At 26.9% G+C, this 19,740-nt stretch overlaps 1 protein-coding gene across 2 annotated transcripts in view; it reads left to right on the forward strand.

Moving 5' to 3' along the window:
• The window catches only part of LOC101236869 (FAS-associated factor 1), a 142,404-nt gene that overhangs the window by 53,354 nt on the left and 69,310 nt on the right, over positions 1–19,740 (forward strand). The window contains exon 4 of one of the 2 annotated variants that reach the window (XM_065801144.1): positions 5,527–5,657. The exons of the other annotated variant lie outside the window; for it this stretch is intronic. Coding sequence (XP_065657216.1) covers positions 5,527–5,657 — 131 coding nt within the window. The remainder of the gene's footprint in view (positions 1–5,526; positions 5,658–19,740) is intronic. 2 annotated transcript variants of the gene reach the window in all.

Consider the following 19,740-nt stretch of genomic DNA (forward strand, 5'->3'; position numbering starts at 1 on the left):
ATATATATATATATATATATATATATATATATATACATACATACATGACATTATTACCAATTTACCAATATATGTATTGGTTAACATATATATAGAAATATTTTTTAATACATGATTTTCAAACCACTACAATAATTTATTGACGACTAATCATAATTTATTTATGAATTATTGACAAGAAATCATAAACAGTTTCTAAATTATCAGATATTTGATAATCAGATATTTGTTTAAATCAGTTTGGATACCAGATTTATTAAAGTGGATATTCTTTTGTGTATTAACAGGCTTATAAAATCCACAACTACAATATTACACAGTTAACAGTTTAACTTACTGAACTGCAACAATAACTTAAGTATCTTACCACCTGAATGTATAAAAAACATTTGCCTTTGTTTTAGCATTTCAGATAGTTCATGGCCCATTTCTTTTTTTCTTATTCCAAAAAGTTGATTATTCTATCAAAAAATGCACGTCATAAAAGTATATATATAAAGTATATATAAAGTATATATAAAACATTTATTGAAAGAATAAAAGTATATAAAATGAGTCAACCATAAAAAAATCATCACATAAAAAATATGTGATGGGGTTTTGATAAAAGGTAAAAGTTTGTTTCTCTTAACAAAGATAACATGAATTCTTTGAACATTTTTCAAAGGCATTTAATATTTTTTTAAACTTTTATTTAGTATTTAAATATTATTTACTGGATGAATTAATTTTGAATTAATCAAAAATATATGTAAACAATATTTTGAAGTTGTAAAAAACATATTTTTAAGAACATATTTCTAAAGACAGCTGTTTACATATCTTCATAGGTTTATTTGACAACAACATTTTAAAAGTTTCCATTTATTTTACACATTTAATGCATCAATATCCTGTTTAAACTGAAATTTAAATAGCTGTTTTCATAGCCACATGTTTTGAAAACACATTAGCAAAAACAATAGTTTTTATATATTCCATAATTATAATAAAGATGAATATTTAAATAAAATAAATAACTAGATGATGTAATAATTAAATTACTACTTAAAATTTAATCTTCCTTTTTTATAAACATTTAATTCTGTTATGATTATAAACATTTGCAATAATCTAAAGGATAATTTTAATTTATACCACTATTCTGCATCATTAACTGACCACGGTAAAACTTTTAAACTATTATTATTTGTTTACAAATATAAATGTTTTAAATATATATTTTTTAAATTGTCAAAATTTTGAAAGTTTAATATATATTATAGATTTTATTAGTATATTCTTACTTTTTATTTAAAAACTATGTATTTTTTATGTAAGTTTAAATTTGTGTATCTGTCTTTTATTCTAATGTTTACAATTTTTACAATTTATTTTGTAAACAAAAAGACTTTTAATAATAATTGCGTTTTCAATAAAATTATTAATTATCAAAAATTAATAAAACTAATTATGAAATAAACATACAAGAAGTTTCTGGTTACTAAACACAAACATGCGTACAAAGTAACTCACAGATAAACAACCACCACGCCTGAGCTCATGACAGAACACAAATATATATATATAAAGTTTTTTAGTTCTTTGACATTGGTTTACTAACTCTAATTATTTTCGCTTCAGTTGCCATTCTTACAAACTCGTTATACTTAAAGTTACTTTTTTCTGTTTTAAATACGAATTAAAATATAAAAGCCCACTCACTAAACATCATCAGTGGTATTGTGAAGCAGCTCCGCTTCCTCTTCATAAAGTACTTTTAACCTTTCTAGTTGATTTCTATCTAGTTAAATTAATTTCTACAGTAACTCAATGATTATTTCATTTGAAGACCACTAGGGAAAAAGGGCACATGTCAAGGGGACATAACTCAAATAATTTTCCAATTATTTGAGTTATGTCCCCTAATATATAAACATAAGCCTGAAGGTTAGCAAAATAGTAAAATCTAACCCAAAAAAGGCCTATGTAATGCTATATAGACCTATGTAATGCTAATGTCAGAGGGGCTATAAGCACTGGAAATAAGACATGTGTATGTAAATAAAAATTATGTTATACTCTTTGATAAAAAAAAGAACATTTGTTTCCGTATTAAGCAATTGTATGATGTTACTTCATATAAAAAATGTTTTTTTTTTCTTTTATGAAATATTTTCAAAATGACTAAAAAATCTGGCCAGTTTTCCACAACTAAATATTATTTCCAATGCCAGTACTCAAGAGCGATCACTCCTGCTTCCCGACCAAGCCTGATATATGCAAATGAACTAAATTTATATGAGGTTTCTCATAGACCATCTCAGATTTTGCTAAAGCTTTTTGTATTTTATATATATGAGAAAAGCATGGTTTGAAAATTTCAGATTCTCATGCAGTTCCTGAGAAAATGCTATTTAAGTAGGCCACATATTTTTCAAGAAAAATGGGTTTTTTAATTATTTTAACTTTTATATTTTAGCTTTATAACTTTTGAACAAATTGGGTTTATACTTTAATTATTTTGTGATAGCATAATGCCATTAATTTTTTTTGGGAATCAAAAAGTTTAAATTCTGGCTGTTTAGCTTTTTCCCTAATGGCGTGCTTAAATTGATATTTTTGTTTTGGAACTAGAGAGCTGCATTCAAAATTCCAAAGTCCTCAATGTGATTCAGATCAAGATTTTTTTTAAATTTTATTCCCAATGCAAAGCATCTGTTACTTTAGATGGCACTTTTTTTCTTTAAGATTTCTTATTTGCATCTTCAATTGATGCAAAAAAGAAGTTATGAAAATAAAAGTGTTTATTGATAAAAACTAAAAAAAAGTTAATGGGAACTCATTTATAATCCCAGAAGATAGTCAGATAAATTTTCTATATAAGTTTTACAAAAAAGAAAAACCAGCTTTAGTTCTTGATTTTGTAAAAAATTATAGTTATCTAATAGAAAATGCAATGCAATGTTTTCACTAAAACAACATCCAGGAGTCTTTGCATCTCCTTTGTTGTTTATTTTCTAAAAAATGAAAAACTTGATAGTCGAAGTTATTGTGTTATATCAGACCATCTAAAACACGGAACAGATGCTTTATCAATAATGTTATTGATAAAGCAATTACAAACATTTAAGCATATTTTCTATTTTAGTTAGCTGCATCACAATATAAAAATTTCAAAAATATTATCAACTTATGCTACCATAAACATGAGTTAAACGTTACTACTGAGTGGCACTTTTTTGCAGCATTGCATGGTCAGCCCTTAGAATTAGGGTCAGCATTCAGCAATGCCGAGCTTAAAGTGTTTGAGGTCAGCATTTTTTTGCTGACCTCGTTTCTATGTTTTATGGTAAGATCTTTGTATCAGGTTTTTTTGGTGACCTGATGGGCGACCTTTAGAAGATTGAGGTCGGCAAATTATTGCCTAACTAATTTTTCCTAATTCTGAAGGTTGCATGGTTAAGGTCCTTGCGATGGAGAGACTTTAATTTAGAAGAAAGATACCATTTATCTTCTACAATATCTGAAACACAAAATCAACACTGTTTTATATCAATGTCACTTACCTCATTAAAAATTAGAAGTTTTGCTTGATGGTATTTGCATTTATGTTGGTGTTTCTACCTGCAGAGTTTATGTTAATGAAATTTGATGTTTGTCACATGTTCCTAGTGTGTTTGAACACACTAGGAACATGTGATTGTATTTAGGAATTTAGGAGTTTTGTAGAAGAGCATCAAGATCTTCATATTAAATTTATACAAAAAATCTTCTTTATGTAGCAAATTCATGTGGCCATGCAGAGATGATCTCTATTGGTTACCTCTGATGCGTATTTATTCAAAGTTCAAACTTTTAAGGTCCAGCCTAACAGAGGAAAGTTTTATGATATTGACTTAAAAAATCAATTAAATTAATTAATATTTTAATTTATATTTAAATTTAACTTTCTTTGAATATATATATATATAAATGTATATATATATATATATATATATATATATATATATATATATATATATATATATAGATATATATATATATGTATGTATATGTATATGTATATATATATATATATATATATATATATATATATATATATATATATATATATATATATATATATATATGTATATATATATATTGATTGGTTGTTTATGTATTATATTATATTAAAATAATACAAAAACTCTCTAACATAATTTAATTTCAGATCAATATCTAATATGGTTCTTGAGTAAACACTATTTAAATAATTGTCTATTTTGCAAAAAATTTTGCTCATCAAGCAAAGTGTTATTTTTCACCATTTTTAACACCTCATAACTTTTGAAAAACTTGTTTTTATTAAGTATTTTAAGTAAGCAAAAATGTTATGAATACTTTTCTGAAAAACAGAAAACTTAATATTTGGCTTTTAACCTTTTGTCCGTAATGGCAGGCTAGGTTGATATTTTGCAATTTGTAAATTGAAGTTATTAAAAAAAAAATTTAAATACAAATGCATGACACTAAAAACATAAATATATATATATATATATATATATATATATATATATATATATATATATATATATATATATATATATATATATATATATATATATATATATATATATATATATATATATATATGTATATATATATATATATATATATATATATATATATATATATATATATATATATATATATATATATATATATATATATATATATATATATATATATATATATATATATATATATATATATATATTAGTAATAGCATTTGACGTGCAAAAAGAAGATATTAAAGTATAAATGATTATTATTTAAATGACTATTAAAGTTATAATTAAAAAACGACTATAGACAACTATCTATTGAACTGTCAAGCATTCGTTTAAATTTGTCCGTTGTCAAACATTTTACCGCATCACTGAGCGCATTATAATGTTTAGCAACTCGATCACTAAAGAAGTGATATCGTTGTTCACAATTTCTCATACTAACTTTTTTAGCCGCTGGGTGAGTAATAGGTTTTGCATGTTAATGATAGCAAGACCTTTAATAATGATATATATCATTATGAAAGTAATAAATAATGATAATTACAAATAAATAATATAGCTTATTGCAAAAATAAAAATTGTATTTTATTACTTTACCATTATTTTAGATTTCCAAGTACCATTTATTTAAAACAAAATATTGTTGTTAATTTTTAATTAAAAAAAAGGAGAGAAGTTGCTATTTACACTTAAATCAACTAAGTTAGAGTGTGCACTGAAATTTACATTGAAATTTACACTGAAGTACTTGTGCATAAAATTTACAGCAAAGAAAAAAATTTTCTTTATTTTTATGAAAAATATTAATGCATACTTGTGTAGTAGGTAAATAAACTGTTCAAATCAAAGCATCATTATTTTATTTCAATACAATACACCTCTGTTACCTCATTGTTACATCTCTGTTATCTCATTGTAATACATCTGTTACCTCATTGTAATACATCAGTTACCTCATTGTAATGTAATATAAAAAATATTTTTTTTGTAGAGATTTTGAAGAAAGTGATAAAAAAGATGAAGTTGTTTATCTTGATTCAGATGAAATCAATCAACTAAAATTTATTGTATATTATGACAATAATGTTTGCACCATCGAAATTTCAGAAAATGATACAGTTTGTAGGGTTTTTTTTTTAAAGTCTGTAAAATTGAGTTTTAGTTATATGTTTGTAACCTTTTTTTTTTAACTTTTTATTGTTAATTTTATTTATGCTTGAAAATTTATTTAGGAATTTTTTTTTAAATAATCCATAAGTGTATTCTGCTAGCTTTATTTTACTGGTTTGTTGCTTTAAAGCAGCATGTTTATTTATATATTTTCTAATGAATAAAGTGATTTCTGAACACTTGTGTGTATTGCTAGGAATATATCTGTTTAATGGAGCTCTTAGTCTGATCAGAATTAGTGTGGGGTCTAAAAAATGGGACCTCAAATTGCTTTTCTATTTTTTTGACATGGTTGTGTTTCAATCATGGATTTTATATTGTTCTTCAATACTGTGTTTCCATCATACTGATGGAAATACAGTATTGAAGCTCAAAAATTTCCAAATAAATATTGCCAATTCAGGCTTGGTCGGGAAGCGGGAGCAATTGCTATCGAGTACTGACCACAGAAATAAAATTTAGTTGTGAAAAAACTGGCCAGATTTTTTAGTTGTTTTGAGAACATTTAAGTATGTAATAAAAAATTTTTGTTTTATGGACATACACAGAAACATACATAAACTTGAATGTTCTCTAAACATCTTGGTGCAGAAGAATAAAAAGTATATTTGCAAACACTAAAAACTCACCAAATCTATGAACAAACTAATTCTATTGGTTTAAAAGATACGCTGACTAAGTGAAATAAAGTTCTAGAGTATTTTGTTGAAATGTTTTAAAAACTGTATTATTCGAGATTTGTTAAGTTTTGAGATTTTTAGCATAAACTGTTTCAAGAATATTTTATCAAATGAACTATTAATTTAATACTATGGCTCATTCTCAGAGCCACATCTGCAAAGCCGTAAATCTTTTAAACTATTATTTGTTTACAAAAATAAATGTTTTGAATATATATTTTTTAAATTGTCAAAATTTTGAAAGTTTATTATATATTATAGATTTTATTAGTATATTCTTATTTTTTATTTTAAAAGTATGTATTTTTTATGTTAATTTAATTTTGTGTATCTGTTTTTTATTCTGATGTAATCTTTTAAAGCAATTTTTATGATTTATCTTGTAAACAAAAAGACTTTCAATAATAATTGCGTTTTCAATGAAATTATGATTCATTAAAATTAATAAAACTAATTATGAAATAAACATATAAGTTTCTGGTTACTAAACACAAGCATGTATATAAAGTAACTCGCGGATGAACAAGCACCGCACCTGAGGTCATGACTGAACACGAATATATATATATATATATATATATATATATATATATATATATATATATATATATATATATATATATATATATATATATATATATAAACAATTTTAAAATGTTTTCTACAAAATAGAGTGCTCAATGTTTTTAAAAGAATAGAGCAATTATAAATTAGTAGAAAATCACTTAACAAAAATTTTTTTCATTTAACACTGTTTCATCAATAAAGACTCATCAGAAAATCTTTTTTCTGATGAGTCTTTATTGATGAAACAGTGTTAAATAAAAAAAATTTTTGTTAAGTGATTTGCTACTAATTTATATATATATATATATATATGTATATATATATATATATATATATATATATATATATATATATATATATATATATATATATATATATATATATATATATATATATCTATAGAACTCTTATATGCTGTCCGAAAGTTTTTTCCATATTTTGTTGGCAAAAAGTAAAAATTAAAATGCAAGACCGGAATTTATTTTTTTTATTAATTGATAGACTGCCTGCCCCAACCAAACCCTTAGTCGATGTAGCAGCACTCCCTTGCGGGTCAGGCTAAAAGATAGTAGATGTAGCAGCACTTCGTTGCGAGTCAGGCTATTTGTCAGTCGATATAGCAGCACTCCCTTGCGAGTCAGGCTACTTGTCAGTCGATTTAGCAGCACTCTCTTGCGAGTGTGGCTTTAAGATAGTCGATGTAGCAGTCCGCGCATGATTTACAGTAAAAAAAATAAAAATAAAAACATTTTTTTAAAAAAATTAAAAATAAAAACATTTTATTAAAAAAATAAAAATAAAAACATTGTTTATATTGTTAAAAACATTCAAAATATTTTAAAAACATTCATATTGTTTTTAAAAACATTCTGGTCAATTAAATTTGCGTTTTTGTGGTTTTTTTAAAAAGTGATTAATTTGTAATTAAATTAATGGTTTTGAGTTTCGTCCAACATTTGCATGTTGGACGAAAGTTAAAAGTAATTAAAAGTGGCGTATGTGTTGGCGTAAGAATCATTTTTTTTCCTTCCGTGCTTCCCAAATGCAACAAACTATAGAACTATATATATATATATATATGTATGTATATATATATATATATATATACATATATATATATATATATATATATATATATATATATATATATATATATATATATATATATATATATATATATATATATATATATACATACATAAAGTATGCAAAAAAAATAATCGTATAATTACAAAAAAAATCATAATTTTAAAGATTGCATCAAAAAAATGAGTTCTGTTAAAATATTTGATATTTTGTTTTAGATATCTTATCAAGTAATGTTTTAAGAATTTATTTGTGTATTGGTGAATTGATTTTCAAACCTATTGAATTTTAAAGAATTTTTTGTGTATTGGTGCTTTGCTTTCAAACCTATTGAATTTTACACCATTGGTCTAATAATGCATAAAATTGACTGCAAAAAAAAAATAATCATGCAGTTCAAAAATAATGTCAAGTTAAACAAATTTCATGGAAATTAGTATCGAGTGGGGCCTCCTTTGACCTTGATGGTCTCAGTTAGATGATTTAGCATTGAGTTGACCTAATTTGTCTCTTTTGTTGTTATATTATCCTATGCACTCATTATAGCTTCTTTCGATTCGTCTTTTCATCTAAATACTTGGTCACCAATTTTTCTGTCCAAAATATACCACAAATTTTCTATTGGATTTAAGTCTGGACTTTGAGATGGCCATTCCAAAACATTGATGTTATTTGTGTCAAAAGTATACCTTCGTTTTTTTAGCGGTATGTGTTGAATCATTATCCTGCTGCAGTATAAAATCGTTTCCCATTCTCAATTTTTTAGTAGATGGTTGCAAGTTGGCTTTGAGAATTTCACAATAAATTGAAGCATCCATTATTTCATCAATAAATGTCGATTTCCCCTCTCCTTTCCATCTCATGTTACTCTAAGCCATCACATTTCCTCCTCCATGCTTTACACTACCACGCAAACAACTTTATTTATAAGCTTCTTTTTTTTGCCAAAATTTCTGAACTCTATCCGATGAGACGAGGTTGTATTTTGATTCATCTGACCACAAAATTTTTTTCCACTATGATATCGGCATTTTTTTGTTCTTCTTTGCTAATTCTAATCGACATTCCATTTGTTTTGCAGTTTAAAAAGTTTTTTTCGAACTACTCTACCTCTATATCCTTGTTCTCTAATACGATTTCTAATTGTTTGGGGGGATACTGTGATATTGTGATCTTCTTGAACTTTTAAAGCTAATTTAGCTGCCGAAACAAATCTATTTTTCTTCACATTAATGATGTCATTGCGATCTATTGCACTGGTGGTCTTGCATTTTCCTCCTCTGCCAGCCACACTAGCAATGGTTCCAATCAGATTATGCTTCTTAACAATTAAGGACACTGTCGTAAAAGGAATTCCAGTTTCTTTTTGGATCTGATGGTAGGATTTTCCTTGATTTTTCAAATCAACTACAAGGCTTCGTTGATGTAAAGACAAATGTTGTTTTCTTGATGCCATTTTACTGAAACACTATTTTATTTCTAGAACAAAAATGTATTTAAAAAATTACAATTTTCAATTTTACTAACTAGTTTAATTGTTCAATTCACTTGACTTATGCTAAAATAATGACCTATTTTGTCAGCATACAATTATTAGTCAATTTTATGCATCATTAGATCAATTGTGTAAAATTCAATAGGTATGAAAATTAATTAATTCACCAATACACAAATAAATTTTAAAACAATGCTTGATAAGATATCTAAAAAAAATTTCAAATATTTTAACAGACAACTTATTATTTTGATGCAATCTTTAAAATTATGATTGTTTATTAGATATAAAGAAGAGTTTTTTAGATATTGGTTTACTAACTCTTTCTAAATATTTTTACTAACTATTATTTTTACTAACTCTAATTATTTTCGCTTCAGTTGCCATTCCTACAAACTCATTATACTTAAAGTTACTTTTTTCTGTTATAAATACGAATTAAAATATAAAAGCCCACTCACTAAACATCATCAGTGGTATTGTGAAGCAGCTCAGCTTCCTCTTCATAAAGTATTTTTACCCTTTTTAGTTGATTTCTATCTAGTTAATTTAATTTCTACAGTAACTCAATGATTATTTCATAATTTATTTCACATTAAAATAACAACAAGACTTGAATTTTTTACACTCAATTGCATATTGTTGCTTTATAGAAACAAAGCTTAAATGGTATTCCAAAAATTTCAATTCTTTTTGGATGATTCAAATCAATTTGATAATTAAATATTTTTTAAACCATTTGGAGAACAAAATATGTGTTGATAAGTTAAAATTCAGAGAATAATTTTGAATATATATATTGTTACTCTTGCATATTTAGATCAATACAACTTAATGTCTTTTGAAGGTTTAAAGTTTACAAGTGGTGGCTTGAATTAAAGAATTTTTTTCAGAAATAGAAGAAAATATAAACAATAATAAAAAAAAAGTTTTTTTAGCCATAATAAAAGTTCTTTAAATTGAGGTATTATCTGCCCGAACCAAAACCCTCAGTTAATGTAGGTGCTGAAGCTCCTGCAGCTCTCTATTTCAGTGTAATGTCATCAATGATGTTTTATGCGAGAGTTGTGCAAAGATATTTGTATATTTATGTGTGCGTATATGCATATATTTATATATATATATATATATATATATATATATACACTACCGTGCAAAAGTCTCCGCTCATTTGTAATATTTCAATAAAGTAACAAAAGTTTGCAAGAAAATTGCGTTTATTTTTAATTGTTTATTAAACAATGAATTAGACAGTAAATACAATACATTTTAGGATGATTTTAAATATATAAAATCAATAAAATGTTAATATACAAAGTTGTAAATGTTAAATTTTATTTTCATCAATATGAGACCCCTTGGAGCGTATAACAGCAGCACATAATCTTGGCATTCGGGCTAATAATTTATTCATGGTTTCCGCTGTTATCTCATTCCAAGCTTTTTGCAAACGTTCCCATAGCATTTGCTGATTAATAAAAGATGTTTCACCTGCTTCTCTGATCTTCCGATCCAGTTCATCCCACAACTTTTCGATGGGTGATAGATCTGGTGATTGAGGAGGCCAAGTCATAATTTTGCAAACTTTTCCCCTTTCTTTTAGTTTCAAATAATTTTTGCATAATCCAGATGCATGTTTTGGATCGTTGTCCTGCTGCATGATGAATCCTTTCCCAATTATACGAATACCAGATGGAATCGCGTGCTTAACCAAAATATTATGGTACATGTGTTTATTAGGGCTGTCCAAAAAAATTTTTTTTTTCAGATTTGATTGCATAGTTGTTTATTTTGTGCCATTTGACATAGTAATTAACTGTGCAAAAAATCTTTCCAATCAGATAATGTTTAGGGGGTGCTCAATGACCATAAAGTTTTACGAAAAATGTGAAAAACATGGAAAAAGTAACAAAGTTCCACAAATTTCTAAAACCCGGTTAATTAGATTTTTCAGATTTGATCAGTTTTAATTATCTCTAAATATTAAATTCTGAATACAAATTACAATCCACATCCACTTTAGACTGGTTTATTAGCAGAGAAATTAATGAAATAAAATACTGCAATACGACTAAAGTTCTGCGGTTTTTGTTATATCAGAATTTTTCCAAAATAAAACACTAGGATTTTTGACTCTTTGTCATTGATTAAAATACGAATTATAAACAAAAAAACATATGAGCAATTAACATTTAATTATCGTAATGTTATAGTTCGTGCAATGTTAATGCTAGCGAGGACTATAACTCTTCAGAGTACACTTTCTGGCATCTGGCACTCGCTTTCTGTGATCCTCAACCACCTGAATTAACCTCTGCATTTCAGATTCATTCCTTGTAATCGATTCATTAAACATTGACATTAAAGCCACAGATCGTTCGGCAGCATCATTTACTACTTTCAATGAATATACTAAATTTTTTCCTTCTTGGTATTCTGGGGAATCATTCCAGGTAGCTGGATCGTTGTTGAACAGAAAATCATTATCAACCTTCATTGACCGCAACGCACTTGCTGAAACTGATGTCACCAGCATGTCCAGAGATTTCTTCTCTAGACTTTCAATGTTCTTTAATTTGATCAACCTTTCAGACCAGTTCTCACCGTGAAATTTCATGTTGGAAATCATTTTTCGCTTCTCTTCCGTTTGAAGTTTGTTTGAAAACAAAGCTAGTGGGACCAATTCTGGTGAAAGGTACCACAAATGGTTTTGAAAGTTCTTGACTGCTGCTTCGGAAATCGTTTTATTCACAACTGCAAACTGCTTAAGTTGCTGAAACAGAAACAAGTCATTAACTGGAGCATCGCTGGCATTTGTGCATGATATCCAAGATTTTACATAAACCAGACTAGCAAATAAGCAAAATTCACAGAGATTTTTTTCCTCTTTTGTGGTCAACTTGAACTCTTCACGAAATAAATAAATCTTAAAACAATAAATAACCTTGGCCATCCAGCGAGCCATGTGATAAGCACCAGGGATCTTGAAATGATAATTTTTCTCTTCTTGATCAGGCAGTTTTCCAAGTATTAACAGACAGAGATCCATGATTTCTTTGTAGTCATCCCTTGGCATTTTAACATGCAGGTTTTCTTTGAGGAATGCAATCACTTCATTTTGTAGTTCTTGCACCAGGGGTATTTTCATTCGAATGTCATCCAGAGGTTTAAAATTTCCTTGATTAACTTTGGGCCAATATTGCTGAAATCTCTGGAAAAGAGGTATGTTAGGACCAGATGATGGTCCAAATAGTCATCCAAACACTCCTGCTACTATGATCTCATGAACATGGTGTCTGCAAGCGAAATATAACAAATTTCTACCTATATGTTTCTCTAGAACTACACATGCACCATTTTTGGAGCCAGTGTTAGAGGCTATAGTATCAAAACTCATTCCAATAACATCACCAATTATGTCCCAGAAATTAAGCAGATGAATAACTGCTTTTGCTTGGGCTTCACCAGTTCCAGCTGATAGTTTTGCTATTCCAAGTATTTTGTCAACATTGTGACCTGTCACACCTACAGATAGCCGGTCAACATTTGCTTTAGGGGCTGCAGAATTTGTACGATCTATCATCAGTTTGCCATCCCAGTGGACGATTAATGGTGGTTTGTCCAAATCGCAGAATTCAGTTCGAACAGTGGCTTCAATATTTGATCGATGATAGGTTCGTTTTCTACGGACTGTAGAACGTGACAATGATCCATCATCGAGGTTCTGTCCACCAGCCCTTGCAATTGCTGCTGCTAGTATAGTAAATTTTGTTAAGGGAAGAACTTTATCTGGAAGATTTGGCTCTGGTTGTCCAATTAAAAAGATTTTGGTTTGAAGTCGTGTAGAGATAGCAACACGAGATGATGCTGCCATTTCAATGATAACTGAAATATTATGAGAAAATCAAAACTCAATACCATATTATACAAACTTATCATTCAGTTGTTGGTTTATGCAGCTGCAGCAATATATTATAATAATTATTACTAAAAAAATTAAATAAATATTTTCAAATTAGAAATTATTATTATCTGCACTTAATAACAAACAATACACTACCAGACTACCATGCTAGTTTTCTGTAATAGGTTACTAAGGTTAGGTACTATCAAAATATTAATACATTTGTTGTCAAACTGAAATTCCAAATAAAAATAATATTTATACTTGTAAACCTTTTTATTCTGTTTGAACAAATTCTAAATTGAGTTAAATAATAGTATTAAAATTATGAATACAAATTTTAACAAAATGATATAAACACAGTTGTTTTAAACACTAGCAGACATTTTTTAGTCTGGTGCCCTGATGACAGTTAATCTGCTGCACTTTAATTAATCTATATAGCACGCAATCAGACAATATTTCAGTGGAAAAAATCTAACTAACCAGGTTCTAGAAATTTTTGGAACTTTGGAACTTTTTACACGTTTTTGACGTTTTTCGTAAAACTTTATGGTCATTGAGCACCCCCTAAACATTATCTGATTGGAAAGATTTTTTCCACAGTCAATTACTATGTCAAATGGCACAAAATAAACAACTATGCATTCAAATCCGAGAAAATTTTTTTTTTCCTGTGTTCACATGAACAGCCCTAGTGTTTATCCATGGTAGATGTGATTTCAACTAAATCTCCAGTTAACCCATTGCCAAAACATCCCCAAAGCATAATATTACCACCTCCATGTTTTACAGTACTTTGTATACATTGAGGAAGCACTCTTTCATTAGGTAAACGCCTAACATGCACGCGACGTCGGGTACCAAAAAGTTCGATCCTACTCTCGTCTGTCCATAGAACTTTCTTCCAATCTTCTAATCCCCAATTTTTATGCATTTTTGCCCATTCCAATCTTTTCTTCTTATTTACTGCCCTCAACAAAGGTTTACGTGCAGCAACGCGTCCAATTAAGTTGACTGATCTTAGTCTTCTTTTTACAGTATCAGTTGATACTGGCTTTACCCTTGTTTTGTTGAGTTCTGCTGTTAAAATTGTGGCTGGAATTTTTCTATTTCTTTTGCTGGACACAACAATAAACGTATCTTCTTGCCGTGATGTAACTCTTGGTCTTCCAGAACGTGATCTGTCACTGTTGGAACCAATATCATGCAATCGTTGTAGAGCATATCTCACACCTAATTCGGATATTTTTAACCTGGAAGCAATTTTTCTATATGAATAACCTTCTTCACGTAAAATACATATTTTGCCACGAAGTTCTTCACAATATTCTTTCTTTACTTTCACCATTTCTCAAATTCTTTATTAAATTCAAGACATTAAATGCGTACACTAATGCCATTTTTAAGTATAAATATAAACATAAGTCTATTAAAAGCAACCAATTAAAATTACTGAAAACATCCTTACCATGCCGGAAAGTATCATGCTACTGTCAAACCTAAGCTTACAAAAAATATTTTGGTTAAAACTTTTGTGCAGTTTTAAATTTAATAAAGAATACTGAAGAACTTTATATGTATTTTACGTGAAAAAGGTTATTCATATAGAAAAATTTCTGCCGTGTTTTTAGCAGCAGAACTCAACAAAACAAAGGTAAACAAAATTATTTGAAACAAAAAGAAAAGGAAAAAGTATGCAAAATTATGATTTGGCCTCATCAACTTTTTATATTAACATTTTATTCTTTTTATATATTTAAAATCATCCTAAAATGTATTGCATTTACTGTTCCTTGCAAATATTACACATGAGCGGAGACTTTTGCACGGTAGTGTATATATATATATATAATGGTAAAAAAAGACTAAGGAAAAATAATTACATTTTTAATATAAATTTCCTTATAAACATTATTTTACAAAGTTCTTGTAAAATAATTTACAAACAATCTTTTAAAAAACTAATTTAAAACAAACAACTAGGAAAAAAAATTTAAAAAAATATTTGAAATATTTAAAAAAAAAAAAACATTTTAATAAATTTAAAAAAAGAAAAGAAAAAAAGAAAGTTAACAAAAAAAAGAAAAAAAGTACAAACCAATTTTAAAGAGAATTAGAAGATTTGTTTTTTTTTTTGTTTTGTTTTTAATTTGTTTTAATTTGTAATTTTTTACTATCATTATTCAGCTTACTAATTTTATTTTTCGGTTTTCCACATTTTATTTATAATTATTTTTCTGTTTTCCACATTTTATTTTTAATTATTTTTCTGTTTTCCACATTTTATTTTTAATTATTTTTGGTTTTCCACATTTTATTTTTTAATTATTTTTCAGTTTTCCACATTTTATTTTAATTATTTTTCGGTTTTCCACATTTTATTTTTAACTATTTTTCGGTTTTCCACATTTTATTTTTAACTATTTTTCGGTTTTCCACATTTTATTTTTAATTATTTTTCGGTTTTCCACATTTTATTTTTAATTATTTTTGGTTTTCCACATTTTATTTTTTAATTATTTTTCAGTTTTCCACATTTTATTTTAATTATTTTTCGGTTTTCCACATTTTATTTTTAACTATTTTTCGGTTTTCCACATTTTATTTTTAACTATTTTTCGGTTTTCCACATTTTATTTTTAATTATTTTTCGGTTTTCCACATTTTATTTTTTAATTATTTTTCGGTTTTCCAAATTTTATTTTTTAATTATTTTTCAGTTTTCCACATTTTATTTTTAATTATTTTTCGGTTTCCACATTTTACTTTTAACTATTTTTCGGTTTTCCACATTTTATTTTTAATTATTGGTTTATTAATTATATTCACTTTAGTTCTAGTTAAAAATTAAGATTTTTCCATTTCATATTTCAGTTGCAATATCTCTTATAATTTTATTATTTATCATTAGATTATCTATTTAAGAATTTTTATTATATATTTTTTGATCATTATACTTTTATCATTATTATATATTCTTATATATTTATTTATTACAGATTCATATTATATTAATTTTATCTATTTTTTTTTATCTTTGTTATTAGTTATAGTATAAATCTTTACTTTTTATTTTTATTTTCGATAATATATTATATATTATATAATTAATTAATATCAGGAGGTTCATAAAAAAATATTATGAAACCCCTGGTTACCTCAAAAACTTATTAAAAACATGAACAATGTGTTTAATTCATCAACTAAATGCAAACAACTTAGCATTATTGATATAAATAATTCTGTTAATCTTTGTACAGAAATTTATCTTCATATCTCTTTTCTCTCATTTCATATCGGTATATGCGGTAGTGGTGTAGTGGTAGAGCGCTCGCTTCATAAGTGAGAGGTTCCGAGTTTGATCCCCACCACGTCTCTGGTAGTACCGCGCTCAACTTATTTCTCCGCACAGCGGCCTTGTTCGTCAAGGTTTGTGTTTCAGAGATATAGAGTTGAGAGAGGGTTATAACCACAATTAAGTAGCCTCCTCATCAGTAGTGGTCTTCACAGACTTGAGGAGGTGAATTAAAAAAAAAATATATCAATGATCTCTACAGTCTTGTTAATACCATGCCATCGTGATAGGAATTACAGAGTCTAATTTATACACAGAAGAACTTTAATAACTGACATAACCATACAAGAATATAACATTGAGCATTGTCCATCATAGTCAAAAAAGGTAGTGCACTTCTTTACCTAAATTCAAATCTTAGTTAGTGATCTCCGAATTTATGCTTCAAAATTTTTAAAGCCTGTTTTCGTTGAAGTTATAAATCCACTTAAAAATAATAGAATATTTGGATGCATATATCTTTTAACATTCTTTTAATTCTCTACTTAAAAAGTAAAGTCATGAAACAAAAAATAGTGTATTAATGGATAATTACACTGAATTTTAGAAAATCGAAAGTCATTTTTAGTTATTTTGAATCTTTGTGCTCTCATTCCCTTTTTCCAAACTTAGATCATTCAACTTATCTAACTGCAAAAATCAAAACCCTTATTAATAACATTTTCATCAATTCATTTCCATGACTTTTCATTTCCTTGTCTCTGGCAATTTTACAATTTCAATCTCTGACCGTATAGCATGTTTTGTATGTGTTTCTAATAATCCACATATTAAAAAAAAAAGTAAAAACATTTAAATAAAGGTTATAAAAATTTGATTCAGGTTCTTTTATCCAAGAAATTTCTGATATTACCTGGGAACTTTTCATAAAAGACGATGGTAACATATATAAATCTATAAATTTTTTCTTTAAAATATTTGAAAAAGAATTAGACCAATATTATAATATAACATTAATACTCTAATATAATATTAAGACCTTCTACAACACAATCGTGTTTTTTTTTGTTTGTTTTTTTATATACTATAACATTTCAAAACTATAGTATTTCAAAATATACTGAAAAAAAAGGAACCCTATAAAATACTCTTTATTTTACATTTTTTTAAAGTGTAGTTAAAAGACAGTGTTTTTTATTTCTATAATATAAATTTCTAAATACATCATAACACCAGGAGAAATTTGTTGTGCATATGTCAAGATAGTTTTGCTATTAATGTGCTCAGCTCCTAATAAGCTGTAGTGGTTTAAAAAAAATTTTGGTCTGTAACTTAATAAAAAAAACTCAGTGGCGTTGCTGAGGGTGGTGTCACCCAAAGCAATAAACTTTTGGTGTCACCCCTCTAGACTAACAAGTGAAAGGTGAAATTAAAAAAAGTTTCTTTAAAAAAAAAAGTCTTTTAGAAATAAAATTCTGGCATATTACTTTTTATTCATTTGGTGTCAATGTTCCGTGTCACGTCGTGATGGTGTCACCCACTGCAACTCCCACCCCCCTTAGATATGCCACTGCTGCTACTCCAGAAGGTGCTGCTGAAGAAGCAAAAAAAATTGCTCATAGCTAGCAAAAACTTTGAAACTTGGTTTCAATAATTAAAAGCCTTTTTTGTTATATTTATTTTTTTTGTTATAAATATATATGCCCAGATTGAAAATTTGAAAATGTTTTGTATTAAGTAGCGGATTGACATATCTACCTCTCCATTACCCATTTTCCGGGCCTCTTTTGCTTTGTAAATTTAATATAGTCTTGATGAATGGCTGAAATTTTCTTTTCTAAGCCTTGAATTTTGAAAAACCCCACAAGAAATGTCACACAATTGCCATCTATGTTAGAGATACTCGTGTTAAGTGTTTACGCAATCAATAAGGTTAATCTGCCCATCTAGGACATTAAAAAGACAAATTTTTTTTAGAGTAGTAAGGTGTTTTCATTAATTGAAATTTTTTCTTTTAAAATAAATGGGCTAAGAGATCTAATGAACTCTAAGCGAATAAAACTTTTTTTTTTTTTTTTTTTTGTTCTAAGCATGCGAAAAAAGTTTTTTTTTTTTGCTCTAAGAACAATGTTTAAATGAATTGATTTTCTACCATTTTTTTCAAAAAATATTACTTTAGACAATAAATATTTAAAGAATTTAGCAATTAAACTTCATGTATGTATAAAACAAATTTATGAATCAACTATATAATGTGTTTAATGTGCATCATTTTCATTGTAATTTCAATACATTTAGCCATCTTTATATAATGTTCCAGTATTGTTTGGACTTGAACACTGTTGAAGGATTCGACAGCACTTTTTTCTTTGAATTGATAGTTTCAGGACTTTTTTTTCTTAGCTTCACTCAATCTGAAGACAGCTGCTACAAGTGTATGAGAACATAAAATATGGCCTGAAAAGTTCTTTTTTATGACTGGTGTTCTTGTTGCTAATTTAGCACTGTATTTTTATTGTGACAATTTTCAATTAAAGTAACTTCTTCCAAGTCATGTGTTTAAAAACCTGAGGATTTAAACCCCTATTTTTTAAAAACTGTTCTGTTAAGCCTAAATAATATTAAAATAGCTATAACCATTTATATGAACGGTTTTATGTAGCTAACAACGGTATGAACGGTTTTATGTAGCTAACAACGGTATGAACGGTTTTATGTAACTAACAACGGTATGAACGGTTTTATGTAATAAAATAGCTATAAAAGTGAATGGTTTGGTGGCCTATAACTTAACCTAATTTTGAAATTTCATAAATTGTAGATAATAGCCTTTTTGATTTTTGACCAACAACTGTTGATTTTTATATTTACACCAAATTAAAACAACCTTTTCCAACCTACTAAATCGTAGATCTACTGTATTTTTGACCTACTGAATTTTCAACCTACTGAATATTCAATCTGTAAATACATACCTTTACGGTATGTATTTTTTATATTTTGTT

The sequence above is a fragment of the Hydra vulgaris genome, chromosome 07 (genome assembly GCF_038396675.1).
Source record: "Hydra vulgaris chromosome 07, alternate assembly HydraT2T_AEP".
In the NCBI taxonomy this organism is placed as follows: Eukaryota; Metazoa; Cnidaria; class Hydrozoa; order Anthoathecata; family Hydridae; genus Hydra; species Hydra vulgaris.